The 20,064-nt window shown below is 34.5% G+C and overlaps 2 protein-coding genes across 3 annotated transcripts in view; one reads left to right on the plus strand and one right to left on the minus strand.

Annotated features, from left to right (window-relative positions):
• The first annotated feature begins 3,366 nt into the window (after positions 1 to 3,366).
• LOC135840299 (uncharacterized) lies at positions 3,367 to 6,417 on the plus strand. The gene is made up of 2 exons (XM_065356752.1): positions 3,367 to 3,625; positions 3,703 to 6,417. Exon 2 carries the CDS (start codon positions 3,775 to 3,777, stop codon positions 5,773 to 5,775), a length of 2,001 nt encoding a protein of 666 aa, XP_065212824.1. The 5' UTR covers positions 3,367 to 3,625; positions 3,703 to 3,774; the 3' UTR covers positions 5,776 to 6,417.
• A 5,795-nt stretch (positions 6,418 to 12,212) lies between these two features.
• LOC135840308 (uncharacterized) overlaps positions 12,213 to 20,064 on the minus strand; it is a 40,115-nt gene continuing 32,263 nt past the window's right edge. For both annotated transcript variants that reach the window (XM_065356771.1, XM_065356763.1), the window contains exons 6-7: positions 18,936 to 19,251; positions 12,213 to 15,809 (exon numbers count right to left, since the gene is read on the minus strand). In XM_065356771.1, coding sequence (XP_065212843.1) covers positions 15,084 to 15,809; positions 18,936 to 19,251 — 1,042 coding nt within the window. In that variant the 3' untranslated portion in view covers positions 12,213 to 15,083. The remainder of the gene's footprint in view (positions 15,810 to 18,935; positions 19,252 to 20,064) is intronic.

Raw genomic sequence — 20,064 nt, forward strand, 5'->3', positions numbered from 1 at the left:
ACATGATGTTGGTTCGCCCTTATACATATGTATAAAGCTCCTCAAAGTTGGAAAAAATCAAAATAATCACTGGCATTATGGAGAAAACCTCTGCCTCCGAAGGTGATCATTATTACTGAAATAAGTTCAACTCAGCGAGTAACAATTAAAGTTGAAAAATCAGCGTAATGTATTAGTCCAGGAAAAATAGCATTCCATTGGGAAAAGTGAGGTAGAAAGCTGAATTTTGGTATACTTACTGGTCCATTTTTTTGTGCTGAACACGAATCCGATGAGTCCCCGGTCGTCCCTGGTGAGCGTTCTCCCCTATTGTGGATCTAAGCCCTCCAAAACCAGTTTTTTGCAATTTTCTCCCCCGCATTGCATCAAAAATCGTGAAAATTGAGGGGGGTTGAGGGGCTCTGGAGAGGGGTAGGTGAGTGTAGCAGAAAATCTGAGGTCATATTCGTGCTCAGCGGTATCGAATCATATGAAAACGATACCCTACTCATTGATAGTTATTTTTTTCAAAATTGCCATTTCACCCCCCACCCCCTACGATACATTATTCCAAGTTTTCACCACGGCGCACCAAAGCAAAAATTTCTAATATAGTATATGATGTTTGGGGGCCAAAAATACATCCAAAAAACGTGTTTACAAAATTGTACTTCGCAATCTTGATTGTTAATAGGCATAAAAAATGGAAAAAACGCAATTTTGAGGGGTAAATATGAGGGGAGGGGGTTGAAAATTTTTGTGGGGATACCTATCAAGGATATACATAACCTCCAGAAAAATTTTCGAAATCGGTTGAAATGGGGCTGAGAAAAGTGTTACTGAAATTTCAAAAAAGGGGGGTTCCGCAAAAAGAGGAGGTGGTGTGGATCTGAAATTTTTCACGGGGTAGTTTCTCAATGGTACCCACTTTCAATGCTGATATCAACCCGAACGCTCTCGGGGCACATTTCACCCCTCTTATGCGCCGATAGCCCTTTTGTGTTTTTTAGAAAACCCCTCACATTTGAATGGTTCCTGCTCCACCCCCCTTGGGGGTAGAAGGAAAGTTGATATATCATTAGATCGGAAATTTGACGTAGATTCTTTTATCTAACCACATATTTTTCGCTAAAATGCAATGCGGGGGAGAAAATTGCAAAAAACTGGTTTTGGGGGGCTTAGATCCACAATAGGGGAGAACGCTCACCAGGGACGACCGGGGACTCATCGGATTCGTGTTCAGCACAAAAAAATGGACCAGTATACCAAAATTCAGCGTTCTACCTCACTTTTCCCAATGGAATGCTATTTTTCCTGGACTATATTTTTATTATGAAAAAAGCTGGTCAAAAAACCACTCTTGAGGTGTCCGCTCCAGAATCGGCTCAAATGTAGATAAATTCGTTGAACAGGTTGAGTATGACACACAACTCGATTTTTAGCTGCTCAATTTCGTATTCACGTCTTCTGGAGCAAATTAATAATTCTGGAGAAATTGAAAAATAGCGCTGGAGGCTCCAGAATGGCTGGAAATGGCGAAATTTGGATTGAACATTTTTACTGATCAAGTACACACGTTAAAAAAAAAAACATAAATCACCAAAATAGTCAATTTTGGATTTTCAAAAATTCGCCAAAAATCGAAAAATGAACTTGGGTGAGAAGCAGAGCTTTGGTTAAAAAAGTATTTCAAAGAGGATAAAATTACGAACATTTTGCATTACTCAAAATATACCTATGTGTCCACTCAAAATTTTGAGTAATTTTAGTTCAAATTTCAATATTTTTTACTACCAGCAGTGGTTTTTTGCCTGGTTTTCGCAACTTTAAACTTTGAAAACTTTTAAATGGTCAGAGGTAGAGCTTTGGGTAAAAAATTATTTTAAAGAGGATAAAATTACGAACATTTTGTATTACTCAAATACCTATGTGTCCACTCAAAATTTTGAGTAATTTTAGTTCAAAGTTCAACACTACCGCTCGCAGCTGGTTTTTGCATTGTTTTCGCAACTTTCAGCTTCGAAAACTTTTCAACGGTTAAATGTAGAGATTTCGGGAGACCCCCATTTTAAAGAGGATAAAATTACGAACATTTTGCTTTATTAAAATACCTATGTGGTCACTGAAAATTTTGAGTATTTTGAGTTTGAAGTTGACATATGTAGTATGCAAAAATCGGTAAATGGAAGTATTCATAAGTATAAAATCGTTATTTTCACGCGAAATGATGAAAATTTAACATCAATCGATAGGGAATTTCATTGTCTTTAATTTGAGACCACATAAAAATTTACCCGAACTAGCGAACAATCGAAAAAATTGCATTTTTGTGAAGAAAATTGTATGCATCAATAGTAAGGGTAAGGTGCCCTAATTCCGACCACCTGCCGATTTCATTCAAATGATGCCGGAAATTTTCCGGAAAAAAATGTATTTCTATTCCTTTTTCAATGACAAAACGAATGACACCAAAATCGTAACTCTAAAACCAAAATTGAATTAGATAGAGCAAAAAATGGGTTTTGAAGGGTCAAAAACTTTTTGGCGCCTCTCATATGGTGTTTTATGACTTTGGTGATTTATGTGATTTTAATTATGCGAGGTATCTTTTGAGAATAAAAAAAGACGAGGAATTCAATGAAATAAGAATTTTTCAAATTTGACAAAGGTAAGTTGAAAAATTTCTCAAAAATTTTTTTTTTTGAAAAGTGCTCTAATGTCGACCACCTCATATTTCTCCTAAATTAGAAGCAAATCACATTACCTATACCTACCTATTAGGGGGAAATCTAAAAAAATTACGCAATCTTTGATTTTGCTGAAAATTGAAATACATATTATGTTGAAGATTTGGAGTTGAAATGGCCCCAAAAATTTTTTCAGTTTTCACCTGCCCCTGTTGTGGAACGGTGGTCTCTCAAAGTAGGGTCATTTTGGGAAAAAACACTTGGAATGCTCTCGAAAAACCAGTATGTCTATAGCTACTGCTTAAATAAAATGATAAAGTTATGAAAAGTATTTTAATTACTCGCAAATAAATTGGTTTTGTGCTTCTTTTTACACATTTATTTTTCAATTTCGGGGGTGGTCGGAATTAGGACCCAAAAATTTGGAATTCAATTTTTGAGTTGTTGAGGAAAAACTTTTGTAAAAACTTAAGAAATTTATTGATGCCAATGAGCTTTTGGCATGTGTTGGGGGAAGGATCAAGGTGTATTTTAAGCCATTTCCGGGATTTCTATCTCAAAACGTGTTCGTTTGGCAGCCAAGAGAAAAAATGTGGTCGACATTAGAGCACCTTACCCTTATAGCGCTGGAGAGTTGTCCTCCACGTAGTGAACGGCAGAGAGTATGCATGCCCGCATTGCTCCGATTGGTAAATGCCCTAAAATGATGATAACAGCTCTTCAGTTTTTCAGTTTTGATCAAGTCATAAGTTGACTTGACTCCGAATGTAACTAAATTCTGCTTATAAATTAATTTTACGCGTAAAAACTAAATTGAGTAGATACCTTAAGAATTCCACGTTCTGCAGTAATTTCAAACTTCGTCCAACAATACCTTCATTAACAATAATAGTGATTCTGTCAGTTAATTTGGATATCATTCATTTTGGTGGTATGTAAGATAATTGAAATTTCATTAGGTAAGTAGTATTCGTCCTATGTAGAAATACAGGATCAGGTTGTGTGACATTGTTCTGAACATTTTATGAAATTTTAGATTTTCCATGAGGAGTGAAGTCAGGTCTAACCAACAAGTAATCATATCGAGACAAGAATATACCTACTCAAGATGACTGAAACCGTATCTAATGTGTACGACCTGCTATATCCCAGCCCTATCACCCTGAAACAAATCTCATCAATCATAGTTGCTGTGCAATTATGGCGTACAGAAATCCGCGATCACCCTGAAAGTAAGCGTTTCCAGGATTTTGATTCGGAGGACAACATTCCAGTGAGAACTGTTCTTCCCACTCTGCCATCGACGATTTACAGCTTACTGGAGAAATATATCGACACATTTAGAAAGTCAGTCGTAAAATGGCAGAATTATCACAAGCGTGTATTTAATGATAGTGGTTCGATGATCGTCTTAAGCCGATTCAATGATTTTGCATGGGACTGGGATGGTACCATTCACGAAGAGCGCACAGCCAAACGAATGATGATGTGCGATCGACTCACTGTAGATGAGAAATTCCAGATCGCTTGTTTGTACTGCTTCGAAAATGATATCAAACACCTTTGGCAATCTGTCAGCAAGACGAAGCACTTGAATGAAATGAAATATCGTAATTCTTCGCTACAGTACTACTGGATCTGCTACCTTAGAAACAAATTGCACAGAATTCCTAATCCGTTCACTTATGATGATATTGACAACATGTATGAGAAGAGAGGGTTTAAAAACCGTTCATCGGTCGTGTATTTTTGGAATCGTTTATCATCTGATAGGCAGCCACGAATAGATGTGTATTCCAGCGCAGTTTTGGTATTCTGTCGGTTTATTTTACCGAAACTAAACGAACAACAACTCGACATTTTCGTGGCCGAAAAAGGCGTCAAATTGATGCATTTTCTGTTGGAGTTTCGGTCAACACAGTTTCGTGATCTTGTTCTTCCAACTTGGAAGTATATTCAAAGCAGAATCGATGCAGCAAGTTATTCATATCTTATTAACGAAATGCTCGTAGACGAGACTATGAAGAGTAAGGAACATGTTCATTCTGGAAGAGGAGCGGTTTTGTTCAGCGAGATTTGGAAAAGTGCTCCGCAGGAATTCAAACGATCGGCGTTGGATGTCGTCCTGCATAATGAAATAATAATTCTGCAGAGAAATCATACACGATTGAACACTATAAGATCAATGAAATTACTAAACATAGTATTGCAAGATGCAGCTTTAGAAGAAAGAAATGCATTTTGGTGTAAAAATTGGCCTAAATTGATCTTTAGCGCACCTGTCGAAGATTTGGATGTTGCAATGAAATTGTCTTTTCGAAGTGAAAATGAAATTACACTATTTAAAGAGAACACTATGTCGATATATGAAAATATGGCCGAAGGGTGCGTCTTGTTACTGAAATTCGGTGATTTCAAAGAATTAAATGATTTCTTGTCTTTTTGCTGCCTCGATGAGCAAAAAAGAGTGGAGTTGAAACAACGATTATTGAGCTCGAATTATATTGGAGAAAATTCTGTATTTACACGTGACGTAGTCAGAAACAATAAATTGCTAAATGAGTTCGTCGACGATGCTTTTCGAGATGCTGCTGATCTCGGCGTTGAATTTAGAAACCAATTAACATCATCACCAGTAACCGAAGAATGTTTACTCGAATGTATTCGCTGGTGTCATGTTGTCGATGTCGTTCACCTGATGGAATTCGTCGACACTTTTATTGCAGATGAACAAGTCATAGTGCCTTTGAAAAAACGTTTGTTTGAGCATTTCAAAGATCGTCTTATTGCTGGTAACGTTCCTGGGTTCGATAGTGACAAATTCGAAGCATTTGTTGTTTGGTTGTTGGGTAGCGAAGACGAAATTATCAGATTCAAGCAGTCAATATCAGTAGTGGATATTGTTCATAATGCGATGCGAATTCTTTTGCGAGTACTTGTGATAGGTAGTGGGGCTAAACTTGGTTTTCCTACGAGTTGTGAGGATTTTTTAATGTGGTATTACAACAAAGATGAAGATGAAATTGAGAAGTTTATGAATCTATTAGATGATGAACTGATGAAGTACTTCTTTATCGTTCCTAGAGAACATTTGACGAATCGTGTCTAGATGGGTCTAATTCTTGAAATGAAAAATTACTGTTAAGCTTGTCAAATTGATATCGTTTACCTACTTGTTGTAATGTTTTATTATGTCTGCATCGGTGATACATACATACTTATCGTAATTTATTGTGGTTAGTTATTGATTGTAAAGTAGTAGGTTGGGATGCTGTAAAGGATTGGTACACTGTTCAGCCATTTTCTTGCGAAAGCGTATTTTTTTTCATAACTCGAAAACAACGACATTTGCAAAAATTTTAGAAGAGTTCTTTTTTCGTAGAAAATTGAAAAATATGACCAAAGCAAGAGACTTGAAATTTCATACTGTGCAACCGGAAGTGTACAATATATTTATAAAAAAAATGTGAAAACCAAATATTTTTCATTTTTTTCTCCATATTTTCAATATCTCGGGTCCTACAGTTGAAATTTAAAGATTGTTGCAAAATTGGTCGTATTTTTTTCATTTCCCACAAAGGAAGAACTCTTCAAAAATTTCTGTGAACGTTAATTTTTGAGTTATAAAAAATACGAATTTGCAAGAAAATGGCGGACCAGGATACCTCCCTAGTATCTATATAGGTATTAGGTATTAACCGATTGTATCATTATTTTTAATGCTCGTAATAAACGTATTCAATAAATTTTACTGGCAAATTTATGTGGTCATTCGTGTAATATTAACGTGTTCGAAAAAATTCAATTTTTTACGTCAAGTTTGTGGATTTGGATATTTTTCTTCATGCATCCCTTGCATCATCTTTGATCTCACCCACTCAGCAACTGAAAAATCCGCCTTCAGTTGTTCCTCAATCGTCATTACCAATCGACTCTGGAGGCTGAAGATAGAGTATAAAACCAAATCTCAGTCTTTTAAGTTGATGAAATTTTTTTTCTCATGAAAAATGGGTGAAATTTAAATTCTTGAAAATTTTACGAAAATTAAAAAATCAATTTCATCGTATGAAATTTTTGCTGGTGGTGTATTTCGGGTTCTTCTCTTGATTTTCTATGGTCTGGTTGAAATAGGTAATTTCTGCTCGTAGGAAAATTTTTGATATTCGCATAAATGATTGCATGTTGTTCGATACGAACCCTTCGTGAAGTTCTTTTGACAATTATCTCGTTGTTTTTTGAATTAAATTGTGAAAAGGGCACAGAAGTGAGGTTTAATCTTGAAATCTTATATGCCGACGTTCAGAAAAAATATCTAAAAAATCTCCTATTAAAATATTTTTAAAAATCTTGGTACATCTTGAAGACTTGATTTTTTTGGAAGGGGGGGGCTAACCGTGAATAGATAGATGAGACGATATTGACGAGTTATGAAATTTCATTTCGGGTGTAAGGAAATGGCGCGAAAAAAGCTCGAATTTAGCTTTCTGGATTTTAGTAGACACCTTGGTTACTTTTTTGATAAACAAAAGGTTACTAAAGTTATTTTTATTGAAGGCCAATTTTGTTACGATGGCTGTATGCTGTATACCTACTTGACATTTTCAGCAAAATAATTTGAGCCATACCTAAATATCACTATACTGATTGGATATTTTCCTTTTTATGTGTTCCAGGAAGAGAACGGGGATTCGCAGAGAACGTAAAAAAAAAATCGGTAAGTTTCTGCATTGAATTGGTTACTTCCCTAACGCCTGGAAAATTGCCAAAGTAATTGTGCTATCCAAAAAAGAATCTCCTTCTTCCTTTCCTAATGATTGTAGACCTATCAGTCTTCTCTCTTCTCTATCCAAATCCTTGGAAAAATCATTCGTAAACGTCTTTTGGACTTTCTGAAAAAGGAACAGATTTTGCCAACTTTTCAATATGGTTTACATAATAAAATGAGCACAGTTCATCAGTTGCATGTTGCATCGAATGGTATAACTTATTGATAATGGCTATGAAAAGTAGCAATTCACAACTTCAGCTTTTATAGACATCAAAAAGGTCTTTGACTCTGTAAGGCATTGCGGTTTAATTCACAAATTAGTTACAATCAAAACACCCACCTTTCTATGTAAATACAGGGATCGCGGAGCGGAGCGGAGGTGGAGGCCCGGAGGCCCCCGGAGGGTACCCTTTTTTTGCCTTGCTCCGGGAGCAGGAGCCGGAGCAAGAGGTACTTGAAATTTTTCTACCGGAGCCGGAGGTGGAGGCGGAGGCACTTACAAAAAAAACTGGAGCCGGAGGTATTTTTTTTCAAACAGCCGGAGGGGAAGGCTCAAAACCCCCCCTCCTTGACCTCCGGAGGCGGAGCTGGAGGGCAGGAGCCCCCCAGAGGGTACCCTTTTTTGGGCCTTGCTCCGGGAGCCGGAGCCGGAGCAAGAGGTACTTGAAAATTTCAAGTGGAGCCGGAGGTAGAGGTGGAGGTATTTTTTTTTTAAATTTGGGAGCCGGAGCTGGAGGTGGAGGCACTGGACCCCCCTCCGTGATCCCTGATGTAAAATCATTTCTTCCTTCCTTCAAAATAGGAAATTTTATGTTCAAATCGACAATGAAAGCTCTTCGCTTTGAGAAATCAGCCAAGGTGTACCGCAAGGCACTGTACTGAGTCCAACATTGTTCATCTTATACTGTTATGATATTCCTAAACCAGCTGATAATGAAATAGCAATGTTTGCTGATGATATGTGTTTATTCAGCCAAAATAAGGACCTTCTAATTGCTCGTAATCAATGTCAAGCTGGTATCAATGAACTGGATCAATGGTTTGAATGCTGGAAACTTAAACTAAATCCTCTTAAAACTTAAAAGTGAAATGAAAATCTTCACACTTCGCAAAATCTCACTGACTCCAGAAATCTTAATTGATAACACTGTGGTAGGTACCATCCCGAGCTGACATTTTGCCTCACTGAGGCACTTTTTTTTTGCCTATATTTGCGATTTGAGACGATTTTTCTCACCTATATGAGACTAATGACAAAAATATGCAAATCAGGTCATAGGTATTTGATTTTTTCAAGTACCTTATGCGAGTGTTAGATGGCGCCCTATTGAAAATGAAAGACGCGATTCGTCTGTACAGTGTGAAAAGGAACCTAAATTAAATAATTTCTAAAATGGATTTTTTGAGGATCGAAAAATTTATGAATTTAGATGAGTTGGGTTCGTTGGATATTAGGAGGTCAAAAAAATATAATTTTGAGTCAAAAAACATCAAGTTTGATGCTTCGTTCGCCAAATTGAAAAAAAATAAATTTTTTCTCATTTTCATCCCTAAAAATCAAGTGTTTAGTTTGAGATAAAATTAAAAATAACCCTAGAAATAGAAACTGCAGATTTTTTATTTTATTTTTAAATTTCATTGGGCTTATTCCCCTAATGAATAGGAAAATTTAAAATTACAAATACAATTTTCGTACATTCTGACTTGAAAAAACTAAGAAGGAATTAGATAGGTAACACAAATTTCAAAGCTCCATCATTTTTTAGAAGATTTGTGTGCAATTTTAATTTTCAAGTGGAACTGTTGCCCATTTTTTCCACTTTTTTGGGACTAAATTTTGAAAAAACTTTGTTTTTGACTAAAAAAACAGTTGTTTTTCACAAATAGGTAACTAATTTATTTTTCAAAAGAATATTTCCCCCTAATAAACATATCACATGCTGCTTAAACACATCTCAAAAAAATTGAAAAATTATTCCCTCCAAACACATATGTTTGGAAGGATAAATTACTCAAAATTGATAGAAAAAAATTACTTCCCTGAAGGAGGCTCGATTGCCATTTATGCATAATTTAAGACCTATTTTTAAACCTGCAGTGGTGGTGTACTCCTTTAAAAGTAGCTGACAAACATCCCTTACCTATCAATACCAGTTATGTGGGGTAGGAGGAGATAACGTTGCTGTGCAAATACAACATATCATACCACCACCTAGACAGACACCTACCTACCTTTTGTTAGGCTACATGGTCCAGCTGGGTCCAGCTATCAGCATTCACTGCATTTCACCTCTGCTCTGTATAAGGCAAAGGCATAATTTAGTTTTGCTAATAGATGGCGCTTGATTTTCAGACTAATTCACCACAATTCTTACCTCATAGAGGTGACTTTTTTGTCTCAAATTAAACATATAGGGACCCTATACGAGGCAAAACGATGTTAGCTCGGGAGACCTATCAGTCTTCTCTCTTCTCTATCCAAAATCCTTGAAAAAATCACTCGTAAATGTCTTTTGGAGTTTCTGAAAAAGGAACAGATTTTGCCATCTTTTCAGTATGGTTTTCATAATAAAATGAGCACAGTAAGTTCATCAGTTGCATCGAATGGTACAACTTAATCAACAATGGTTACAAAAAGAAGCAATTCACAACTGCAGCTTTTACCTATGCCTTCGCCTCTCTATGGCATTGCAGTTTAATTCACAAATTAGTTACAATTGAAACACCCACTTTTCTACATAAAATCCTTTCTTAATTACTTCCTTCAAAATAGGAAATTTCATGTTCAAATCGATTATGAAAGCTCTTTGCTTCGAGAAATCAGCCAGCAATGCGCTGTATTGAGTCCAACATTGTTCATCGTATACGTACTCTATGATATTCCTAAACCAGCTGATAATGAATTATGAAATAGCAATGTTTGCTGATGATAGGTACATGTTTACTCAACTCAGCTAAAATAAGGATCTTCTAATTGCTCGTAATCAACTTCAAGCTGGTATCAATGAGTTGGAACGATGGTTTGAATGCTGGAAACTTAAGCTAAATCCTCTTAAAAGTGAAATGAAAATCTTCACACTTCGCAAAATCTCACTGACTCCAGAAATCTTAATCAATAACACTGTGGTACCATGGAATACAATACATCAACAGTTGAATATCTCGGCATACACTTGGACCAGAAACCGCATCGTTCTCAAATCACGTAATGCCTACCTCAAACTACGTAAACTATACCCCTTATTGAATCCTAGTTCCAGATTGTCTACATCTTGTAGTCTACTTCTTTACAAAAGTCTCATCTGTAGCTCATTCACAATTCACATACGCAGCGCCAATATGGATAACAGGCCAGCTTCAAAAACTAACAAACATAAGCTACAAATTATACAAAACAAAAGTTCTGCGAATCATTACAAACGCACCATGGTTCCTCCGAAACAATCAGTTACATATATCTAATGAACTGCAAATAGAATCAATTGACGCCTTCTCTGAAAGACTTACTGAAGAATAACTATTCACGCTGGAATCGTTTGATGACTTCGAATTCCTACTTGGCAAAAATCTTATAAATCGTCTTAAAACACAAAAAAATCCTCAAGATCTTTTTTGATGCAATAAAATAATAATTCTTTCAAATCGTTATATTCGTAGATTTTTATAAAAAATTTTGCCTGCCCTCTTAAGTATCCCGTTATTATTGTAAAAAAATTGATCATTTCGTGTATAGGGTTTAGACGCTGAGCCGAATAAATACATACTTCTCTCTCTCTCTTTCAAAAAGATAAGAAGTCAGTTTGATAAATTTCATAACACTTTTTCAAATCATCATTCAATTTCAAGAATTTCAGTCAATTATTGGTGATTTTTTATACTCTCAGCAATTTGAGTAAAATTTCGCCCAAATTTTGAGCGTTTGGACATTTTTCACTTATTCCATCGATTTTAGGTGACTGATTTCAGATTTTTACTGAACAGTGATTCGTGATTGATTTCATCCAACTCTGAGAGGATTTAGAATATAAGCCTACACAATCGGAGCTATTCTCATCTCCAATTCTGAATCGCCCATACGAGTACAAAAACCACCTCCTCCATAAACCTCTCAATACAAGCAAAGTTCAATCACTATGATTAATCACTATACATACGTGCGTAAGAGCCAGCCTCCTCATTTCCTGCAAAAACAACAACAAATAAATATAAATACGCGAATAAATAAAATGGTTCGAATTTTCGACCATTTTACCCGACGACGAAGGCTTTCGGCGACGAATCCTTTGAAATACGAATATATCTAACAATAGAAACGTTCTGCTTTGTGACGTAGATATTTATACTCGCATAATATTTTCGTATTTGAAGAAATTCTCTCGCCACGGTGTTCTTTCAATTCAATACAGTATAATAAATTCGAATGGGAGCTCGATTCGATTCATCGAAAAAGAATGAAAAAGTGAGAAAAAAACACCTCGCGACGATAAGGTAAATTTTTCTCTTATTTCGACGATATTGTGGGCTTTTGCTACAGCCTATTTTCGATTTTCGCTAAAAAAAAAAAAAAACAAACAAAATAGAAAGAGAAGGAGTATCGCGAATAATTAAAATTAAAAATTCATTCTTTTGTAAATATTGATGAAATCAACTACCTACTAAATCACGAATTAAAATATTACTTTTCTTACAGATTTATACATTATTCAAGTTAGGAAGGAGCGGGAAGAGGGGACAAATCGACACAGACATCACGAAATGAAACCAGTTCGCAGTTTGGCCATAGTGATAGTAGTTTAAATATATTTATTTGTTTAATGTTCACAATAAAAATGGTATACTTGTAATCAGACATAATAAAAGAAATGCAGTACGTACGTGCTGATATGCTTTAAGATACAAATAATTTTTACTCGTAAAAATGAAATTTACATAAATGGAAATGAGTATAACAAAAAAAAAAAAAAAAAAAAAGTAAAGAAAATAAGAAAAAGAAAACTCATAACGATAAAACAAAACGAAAGAAAAGAGAAATTTGTAGAAAAAAAAACATTAGTGGAAGAAAAATTAAGAAAATAAACCTAATACAAAGTATAATTATTGGATAAATGATACAAATATATTTGTTATAAAAAAAAAAAAAAAAAAAAAAAACGAAAATAAAAACGAAAGAAAGAAGAAAAACTTCTACAAATTAAGATAAAATGTAAATCTCGATATAAGAATAATATTCTTTTACTTTATTCATTTCCTAAACAGATAGAAGAAGAAAAAAAATGAAGAAAATATACAAATCAAAATATAAGATATATAAATAAACGAAAAAAGAAACATAACACGCGTCGATAAAATAAACTAAAAAATATTTTTCGTAAAAAAAAAAAGAAAGAAAGAAAAATTCTTAGCTAAACGATTACGATGGAATGGATATGGGAAACGTAATCAATGAGACAAAAATTACAACAAAAAAAAAATTAAAGAAAAGAAACGAAAAAATGAATACAAAAAAAAAACTGGACCGTTGTGCATAAAAATGGCAATCGCTCAAAGTGACAACTACTTTATTCGTAGTTGGCTATTGCAAAAAAATGTACAAAAATTTTTTTTCTAATTAACTTATAGAAAACAGAAACAAACGAACAAACACACACATACATACACACATACATTTTTAGAAAACGTAACAGAATGGAATATTATAATTAAGTTAGTCGTATATAAAATGAATAACATTCGTAGGAAGAACCACGTTTCATGTATAATCACAGTATTTTGTATTACGTCGGCACAGAGGGGAAAGAGGGGGGCAGGGCAATCGTACCGTGGTGAATTCGAATACATATCAAAATATGCAAGTTTTACATTTAAAAAAAAAAAAAAAAAAAAATGGCACCTTAAAAGGAAGTCGAAAAAAGAAAAAAGCAAGCGTACATTTTTTTTCGGTCAACATTAATTTTCGTCATCAATCGTCGTCCTAAATCTAATTCTATTTACATATGGCCATATTATAGTGTGTACTGCGAAATCGTTTATCCTGAAATTATTTACCTCGTCTCATGCTGCGATTTAGAACACAAAAACAACAGAAACAGATAATAAAAGAAAAATAATAAAGAAACAATGAACAAATCTGACCAAATAATCAACACGTAACAAACCAAAATAAAGAAAAAAAAGAACAAAAAAAAACTCCTCAAGCACCTTCCGAACAAATCGAAAAAAAAAATAAACGGTAAGAAAAAATATCAACTTTTACAACAACACAAAAATTTATAACTTGAAAAACTTACATTAATAAAAAAAAAAAAAGTAACTAGACATAGAAAAAAAATATCTACAACGAAGAAAAAAAAATTATAGAAAGAATAATTCGGTTATATCGTACGCTACGATACAAATTAAACTTTTTTATGGTCACGCAATAAAGAAGTCGTATAATTTTAAAATTATAAACCATGGTAAAATACAAAAAAAAAGGGGAAATCCCGAAAAAAAACCTGCGAAATTTATTTCGTATTCCGTATTGTTTTTTTGCCGTTTTCTTACAAAATTACATAAATAACGGTACCGGTACGAAAACGAAGGTAAATTTAGATCTAAATTCTTTTAAATTTAATAACAATAAATATATACGAATTTGCTAAAAATTTTAAGTAATAAATTTACAAAATAATATAAATAGACGAGAGCTAATTTATTAAGTGATTCGTAATAACAGTGCCCCAACCTTGAGAGAAAATAAAAAACCCGCAAACGACGGAATTACAGAAACGAAATTTCGCGTTCGAGTGTACAAAACTTTCGATCATTTTTGAGTAGAGGGGAAAATTACATACTACCTCGGATGTAAAAATTTTTTCAAATAAAAATTCTCAACGTTACAAAAAAAAGAGAAAAAAATAACAAATAATATTCAACATTCAAAAAAAAAAAAAATACAAATTGACGAATAATCACATATTTCACACGTAACAAGATGCGTAATTATATATTTAAAAAAAAAACATCAAACACCGAAAAACGACGACCCAATTTACACGATATTTTATCGTAATACGAATTATTTCGCTGTAAAAAAATATGTATAATTAAAAAACGAGATAAATCTTTGCTAAAAAAAAAAAATTATCAAAATGGTTTTACACGAATTTGTATAATGAAAAATTACGCGATCGTCGCGCGACTGACAAATTTATACGATTTTTTGAAAAATAGCTTTAAAAATGGTGTTCGAAGTTGAAAAATACATTTTGGAAATTATTACAAAATACAAAAAAAAGAAAAAAAAGGAAAAATTATTGTCATACTACCACAGAGGAAAAAAATGATCATTTCGTAATAATTAGGTACATAAACGTAATATTTTTATAAAAATGAAAGGGTAAAATGACAAGGAGCGAAGAAGAGAAAGCAAGGAGAAAGGATGAGAGGAAAACGAGAAATAATTTCTTTTAGAAAAACCCTTTTTTTTCAAAATAACGAAAAACAATATTACACGTATAATAGTAATAATAATAAAAAAAAAAACTAACGTAACGAACGAAAGGCGAAAAAAATAATAAATTTCAATAGGTATAAAACGAAATAGTAGAAAATAGAGAAAAAAATATATAAGAATAAAAATAAAGCTCGTACCAGCGACTGCGACGACATTAAGAACGCCTTGTGGTATTATATTTAGGCGAATTACTAGAATTCTGTTGCTGTTGAGACGAATGATCTCGAGGATCTCGATCTCGATCGGCGGAGGTCGCAGCATTCGAAGTATTATTATTGGTTGTATTGGTTACGATGCTGTTGGTGGAGGTGTTGGTAGAAGTAATAGATGGGTTGGTGTTGTTTTTGTTATGATTATTATTACACACGTAGATTTCTATACCGTAATAAATATGATTACGAAATACACTGATGATTTTGTCGGTGAAGAGTGAATCTTCCGGATCTTCGACGGCGTCGAAAGCGACGTACCTAAATTGGGCTTTTTTCAGTTTAGCGTTCAAGTGATGGGCGCAACTTTCGAGATATTTAAATGAGAACGGCGCCGTTTCGTTTTCACGTACGAGCAACACGTAAACGAAGTACTCCGGATTAGGGGCTTCGATTTCGATGACGTCGCCGGCGGACATTTTGCGACATAGCTCTTGGTATTTCTTTTGGAAGGTGAATTGATTGGGGTGCGAGTTGACCGCCAGGCATGTTTTGTCCATGAAACCGGTCGGTGTGCCGAATACAACTAAAGCGGTTTGCGGCTCGATATTTACTAACGAGTGAGGGCGATATCTGATCAGCGGTGCTTTCGGTGCCGCAGACGAAGACGACGACGATCCGGTAGATGAGTTTTTCGAATGAGAGAACGACGAGTCGAACGATTCTTCATCCTGTCAATGAAATAAGCTTTCGATTAAATTCTCATTTTACACGTACTTAATCGTATTATACTGTAGAATACGTTTAAAGACAGTCTAGAGTGGATCCAATTTCTCAAGCTGGCAAACATTGGGACTTTTTTTGAATTTTTTTTTCAAACTTTGATAAAAATTAGCATAGATTACCCTTTTTTATAAACTTCTGATCGAGACTTTTTTTGAATTTCTGTAAAAAAAAATAAGGATCTAATCCGGCATATGACAATAGGAGTAATTGCACCCCCCCCCGCCGATCCTTCGGGACAACTATTTTCCTAAAGGGGATACATCCTAAAGAACATTTTAAAGCAAACTTGCCAAAAAAAAAGTTGGCCTTACTTACCAAATGGCGGCCATTTTGATTGACAGGTCAGCCGAAATCGCAAATTTCGCGTTTCAACATAGGACTTGCAAGAAACTTTTCAAACTTTACAAAGGTAGATCGAAAGATCATGCAAAAATTTATCACCTGTCCAAATTTCAAGTGCTAAAGTGCGTTTTTCAATTTTTGGTAAATTTTTGAAAATCAAATTTAGGTCAAAAATGAGGAGAAAAAATCAAAATTTCACCAAATTGACCAAGAAAGCTGAAATTTGGGATATACCCTATTTTTGACATGTCAAATCGATTGGAAATGGCTTCAACCCGTTTTGAGCAGTTCTGTAGCCTCCAGCAGATTTTTGAAACTCGAAATGTCCACAAAATTCCATCAAATTGGAGTTGTACAGCTGAAATTTATTCTGAAAACTAATTTCAATACGCTACGAAGTACTACAGGTGAATTTCAAGTAGTTTTGGAGCCTCCAGCGACTTTTTGAAAATTCCTGGAGCCTCCATCAGATTTTTGAAGCTTTAAATTTTCACAAAATTTCATCAAATGGCGATGGAAAGCTGAAATTCACTGTACACTCCAATTTTAACATCCTCTGAAGACGACTTAAAGTGGGTTCAAATCAATTTGGAGCCTCCAGCGACTTTTTTGAAAATTCCCGAAGCCTCCAGCGGATTTTTGAAACTTTAAATTTGTCCAAAATTTCATTAAATGGAGATGGAAAGCTGAAATTTACTCCACACCCCAATTTTAACACCCTCTGTAGACGACTTCAGGTGGGTTTAAGTCATTTTAGAGCCTCCAGCGAATTTTTCAAAAATTACTGGAGCCTCCAGTAGATTTTTGGAAACTTGAAATTTCTCAACTGAGATGGAGAGTCGAAATTCATTCTGCAAACTAATTTCAATACGCTACGAAGTTGACTGCTGGTGGATTTCAAGTCGTTTTGGAGCCTCCAGCGACTTTTTGAAAGGTTATATGGCGTTTTTTTTGGAAAATTGAAATTTTCTAAAAGTAGCTGGAAGCTTCAATACCATTTGAAACCACCATGTAGTCTGCGAAGTAAATTTCAGCTTGCCTACTCCATTTGATAAACTAATGTTGGGGAAATTTCAAATTTCAAAAATCTACTGGAGGCTCCAGTAATTTTCAAAAAAGTCGCTTGAGGCTCTAGAGTAAATTTCAGCTTTCCATCTCAGTTTGATGAAATTTTGTGAAAATTTAAAGTTTCAAAAACCGGCTGGAGGCTCTAAAATGACTTGAACACACCTGAAGTCGTCTTCAGAGTGTGTTAAAATTAGTTTGCAGAAAAAATTTCGACTCTCTATCTCAGTTTGATGAAATTTCAAGTTTTAAAAATCTACTGGAGGCCCCAGGAATTTTCAAAAAAGTCGCTGGAGGCTCCAAAACGACTTGAAATTTACCTGCAGTACTTTGTAGCGTATTGAAATCAGTTTTTAGAATAAATTTCAGCTTCACAACTCCAATTTGAAAGAATTTTGTGGGAATTTCGAGTTTCAAAAATCTGCTGGAGGCTCCAGAACTGCTCAAAACCGGTTGAAACCATTTCCAATCGATTTGGCATATCGAAAATAAGGTACATTCCAAATTTCAGCTTTCTTGGTCAATTTGGTAAAATTTTGATTTTTTCCCTCATTTTTGGCCTAATTTCGATTTTCAAAAATTCACCAAAAATCTAAAAACGCATTTTAGCACTTGAAATTTGGACAGGTGGTAAATTTTTGCATGTTCTTCGATCTACCTTCGTAAAGTTTGAAAAATATCAAGCAAGTCCTATGTTTGAAACGCGAAATCTGCGATTTCAGCTGACCTGCCAATTAAAATGGCCGCCATTTTGTAAGTAAGGCCAACTTTTTTTTGGGCAAGTTTGCTTCAAAATGTTCCTTAGGATGTCCCCTTTAAGAAAAAAGTGGTCCCGGATGAACGGTGGGGGGGATGCAATTACTCATATTGTCATATGCCAGACTATGACATTTTCGACAAAAAAAAACGGGCATTTTTTGTGCAATCTTGTCAAAAACAAGACTGTTTGACAATTTTGGCCAGAATTTTCCTCTCTTAGACTATTTTTCCAAAAATTGACACTTTTCGACTCGAGCAAATTTTGCAGGAAAAAAACAGAACCTTTCACGCAATTTTGGCGAAAAACAGGATTTTGGAACAAAATTAGAATTTTTTAAACGGAGATAAGACGAAAATCAATTCTTTTTGGTTGTTTGAGGGTAGGTGGGGAGTATAATAAATTATGGACTTCAACTTTCGAGAACTAGATAGCGTGCCCCCGAAAAAGACCTTCATTTGAAACTATCTTTTAAACAAGCATGAAATTATGAACAAGGGTGGGGGAAGTAATCGACGTACGAAAATAGTTTCTGGTTATGACAGAAGGCATCCCATATCACCTATATTTATTCATCCATGTTTTTACCATACATATCTATTATACGTAGGTACTCTTAATCTGGGGAATTGAAGCAGAACGAAAATTACTGTTTCGAAAAATGTAAATCCAAACACTGTCAACAGGGTTTTTTGAAAACGCTTCGGTGGTTTTTTTTTAGCAAATTATATCGTAATCCTCCGAACACAAAGGTATAAAAAATCTCCACTCTACGTTTCAAGCTGTTGACAGCTGATCACCCCCTCCCTCCTTCCACGTAACCAATATGAGAAACTACGTGGCACATACACATAATACAATATTACATTATTTTAAATACATCAAGTATGTACATAGTTACACGAACCTCTTTGAAATTATAGACGACGATTTCGAATTCGGTTTGCGAGAACACTTCTTGGAGAAGGTCCTTTACGTCTCTCCAATTCAATTTATCCAACCCGCATCCGATACGTGGCATGGCTAATTTTTTCACGTCCAGCTTGGCGCATTCTTCTCGTAAACTTAATAATGTTCGTTTCATATCGTCCAACGTTGGTTTTCCGTTGCTGTGCTGTTTCGTAATCAGGTAAAATATATAACGATTGCCTCTCGGCAGGACTGCAACTTGGCCGACTTTTTTACGTTGATCTAAAAGCTCGCCTACGCCACTGAATTCTTTCCTGTACGAAAAAGAGTAAAAAATCGAAAATTAGTCAAGCTACGAATTTAAAAATTAAAAAAAAAACGATCTGGATCCAGGAAAAATTGCAAAAAGGGATACTTTCTTCCAATTTTTGTCGAAAATGTGAGACTTTCCAAGCAATTATAGGGAATTTTTTAAAAAGGAAAACTTTCGTCAATTTTGACTGTTTCAGGTACAAAAAATCAAAACTTTCGAGTACTTTGATAAAAAAACGAAAATTTTTGTCAATTTTTGGAAAAAATGACTTTTAAGCAATATTTGGAAAAAAATTGATTTTTCTGGAAATTGTTGTCAAAAAAAGTGTTTTCTAACAATTTTTCATCATACTTAGACTATTTTAGGTGAAAAAAAAATCAAAATTTTCGAGCAATTTGGTAAAAAGCAATTTTTGTTCAAAACAGAGATATATTTGCAATTTTTTTTTTTTTTAAAAAAAGGACTTTTCGTAAATGTTGATTTTCTTTAGTTAAAAAAGCAAAATTTCTAAGCAATTTGGTAAGAAGCGAGAGTTTTTGTCAATTTTTATCGAAAAAGTGAGCCTTTTTTGCGAGGAGGTTTCGCTGGAGGTAAGATTCAGACCCTCAAAAGAAGGGGACATTTTCGAAAAAAATGATGGTTTTTTCGCTCCTGACCCAAAACGACATGTTTTGGGAGAAATGGCCCAGTCCGAAACGAAATCACTCGTATTTCAGATTCTACGTCGATCTATGCTATTACCGTGAAAATCCAAGACTAATTTTAGAGTTCAACTGAGAGGTAAAATATTTGCAAATCGCTTATTTTTGAAAAA

This window comes from Planococcus citri, chromosome 1 (genome assembly GCF_950023065.1).
Source record: "Planococcus citri chromosome 1, ihPlaCitr1.1, whole genome shotgun sequence".
NCBI classification, from domain to species: Eukaryota; Metazoa; Arthropoda; class Insecta; order Hemiptera; family Pseudococcidae; genus Planococcus; species Planococcus citri.

What these genes read in the sequence shown, in the direction of transcription:
- LOC135840299 (XM_065356752.1), top strand. Translation starts at nt 3,775, where the DNA reads ATGACTGAAACCGTATCTAATGTGTACGACCTGCTATATCCCAGCCCT.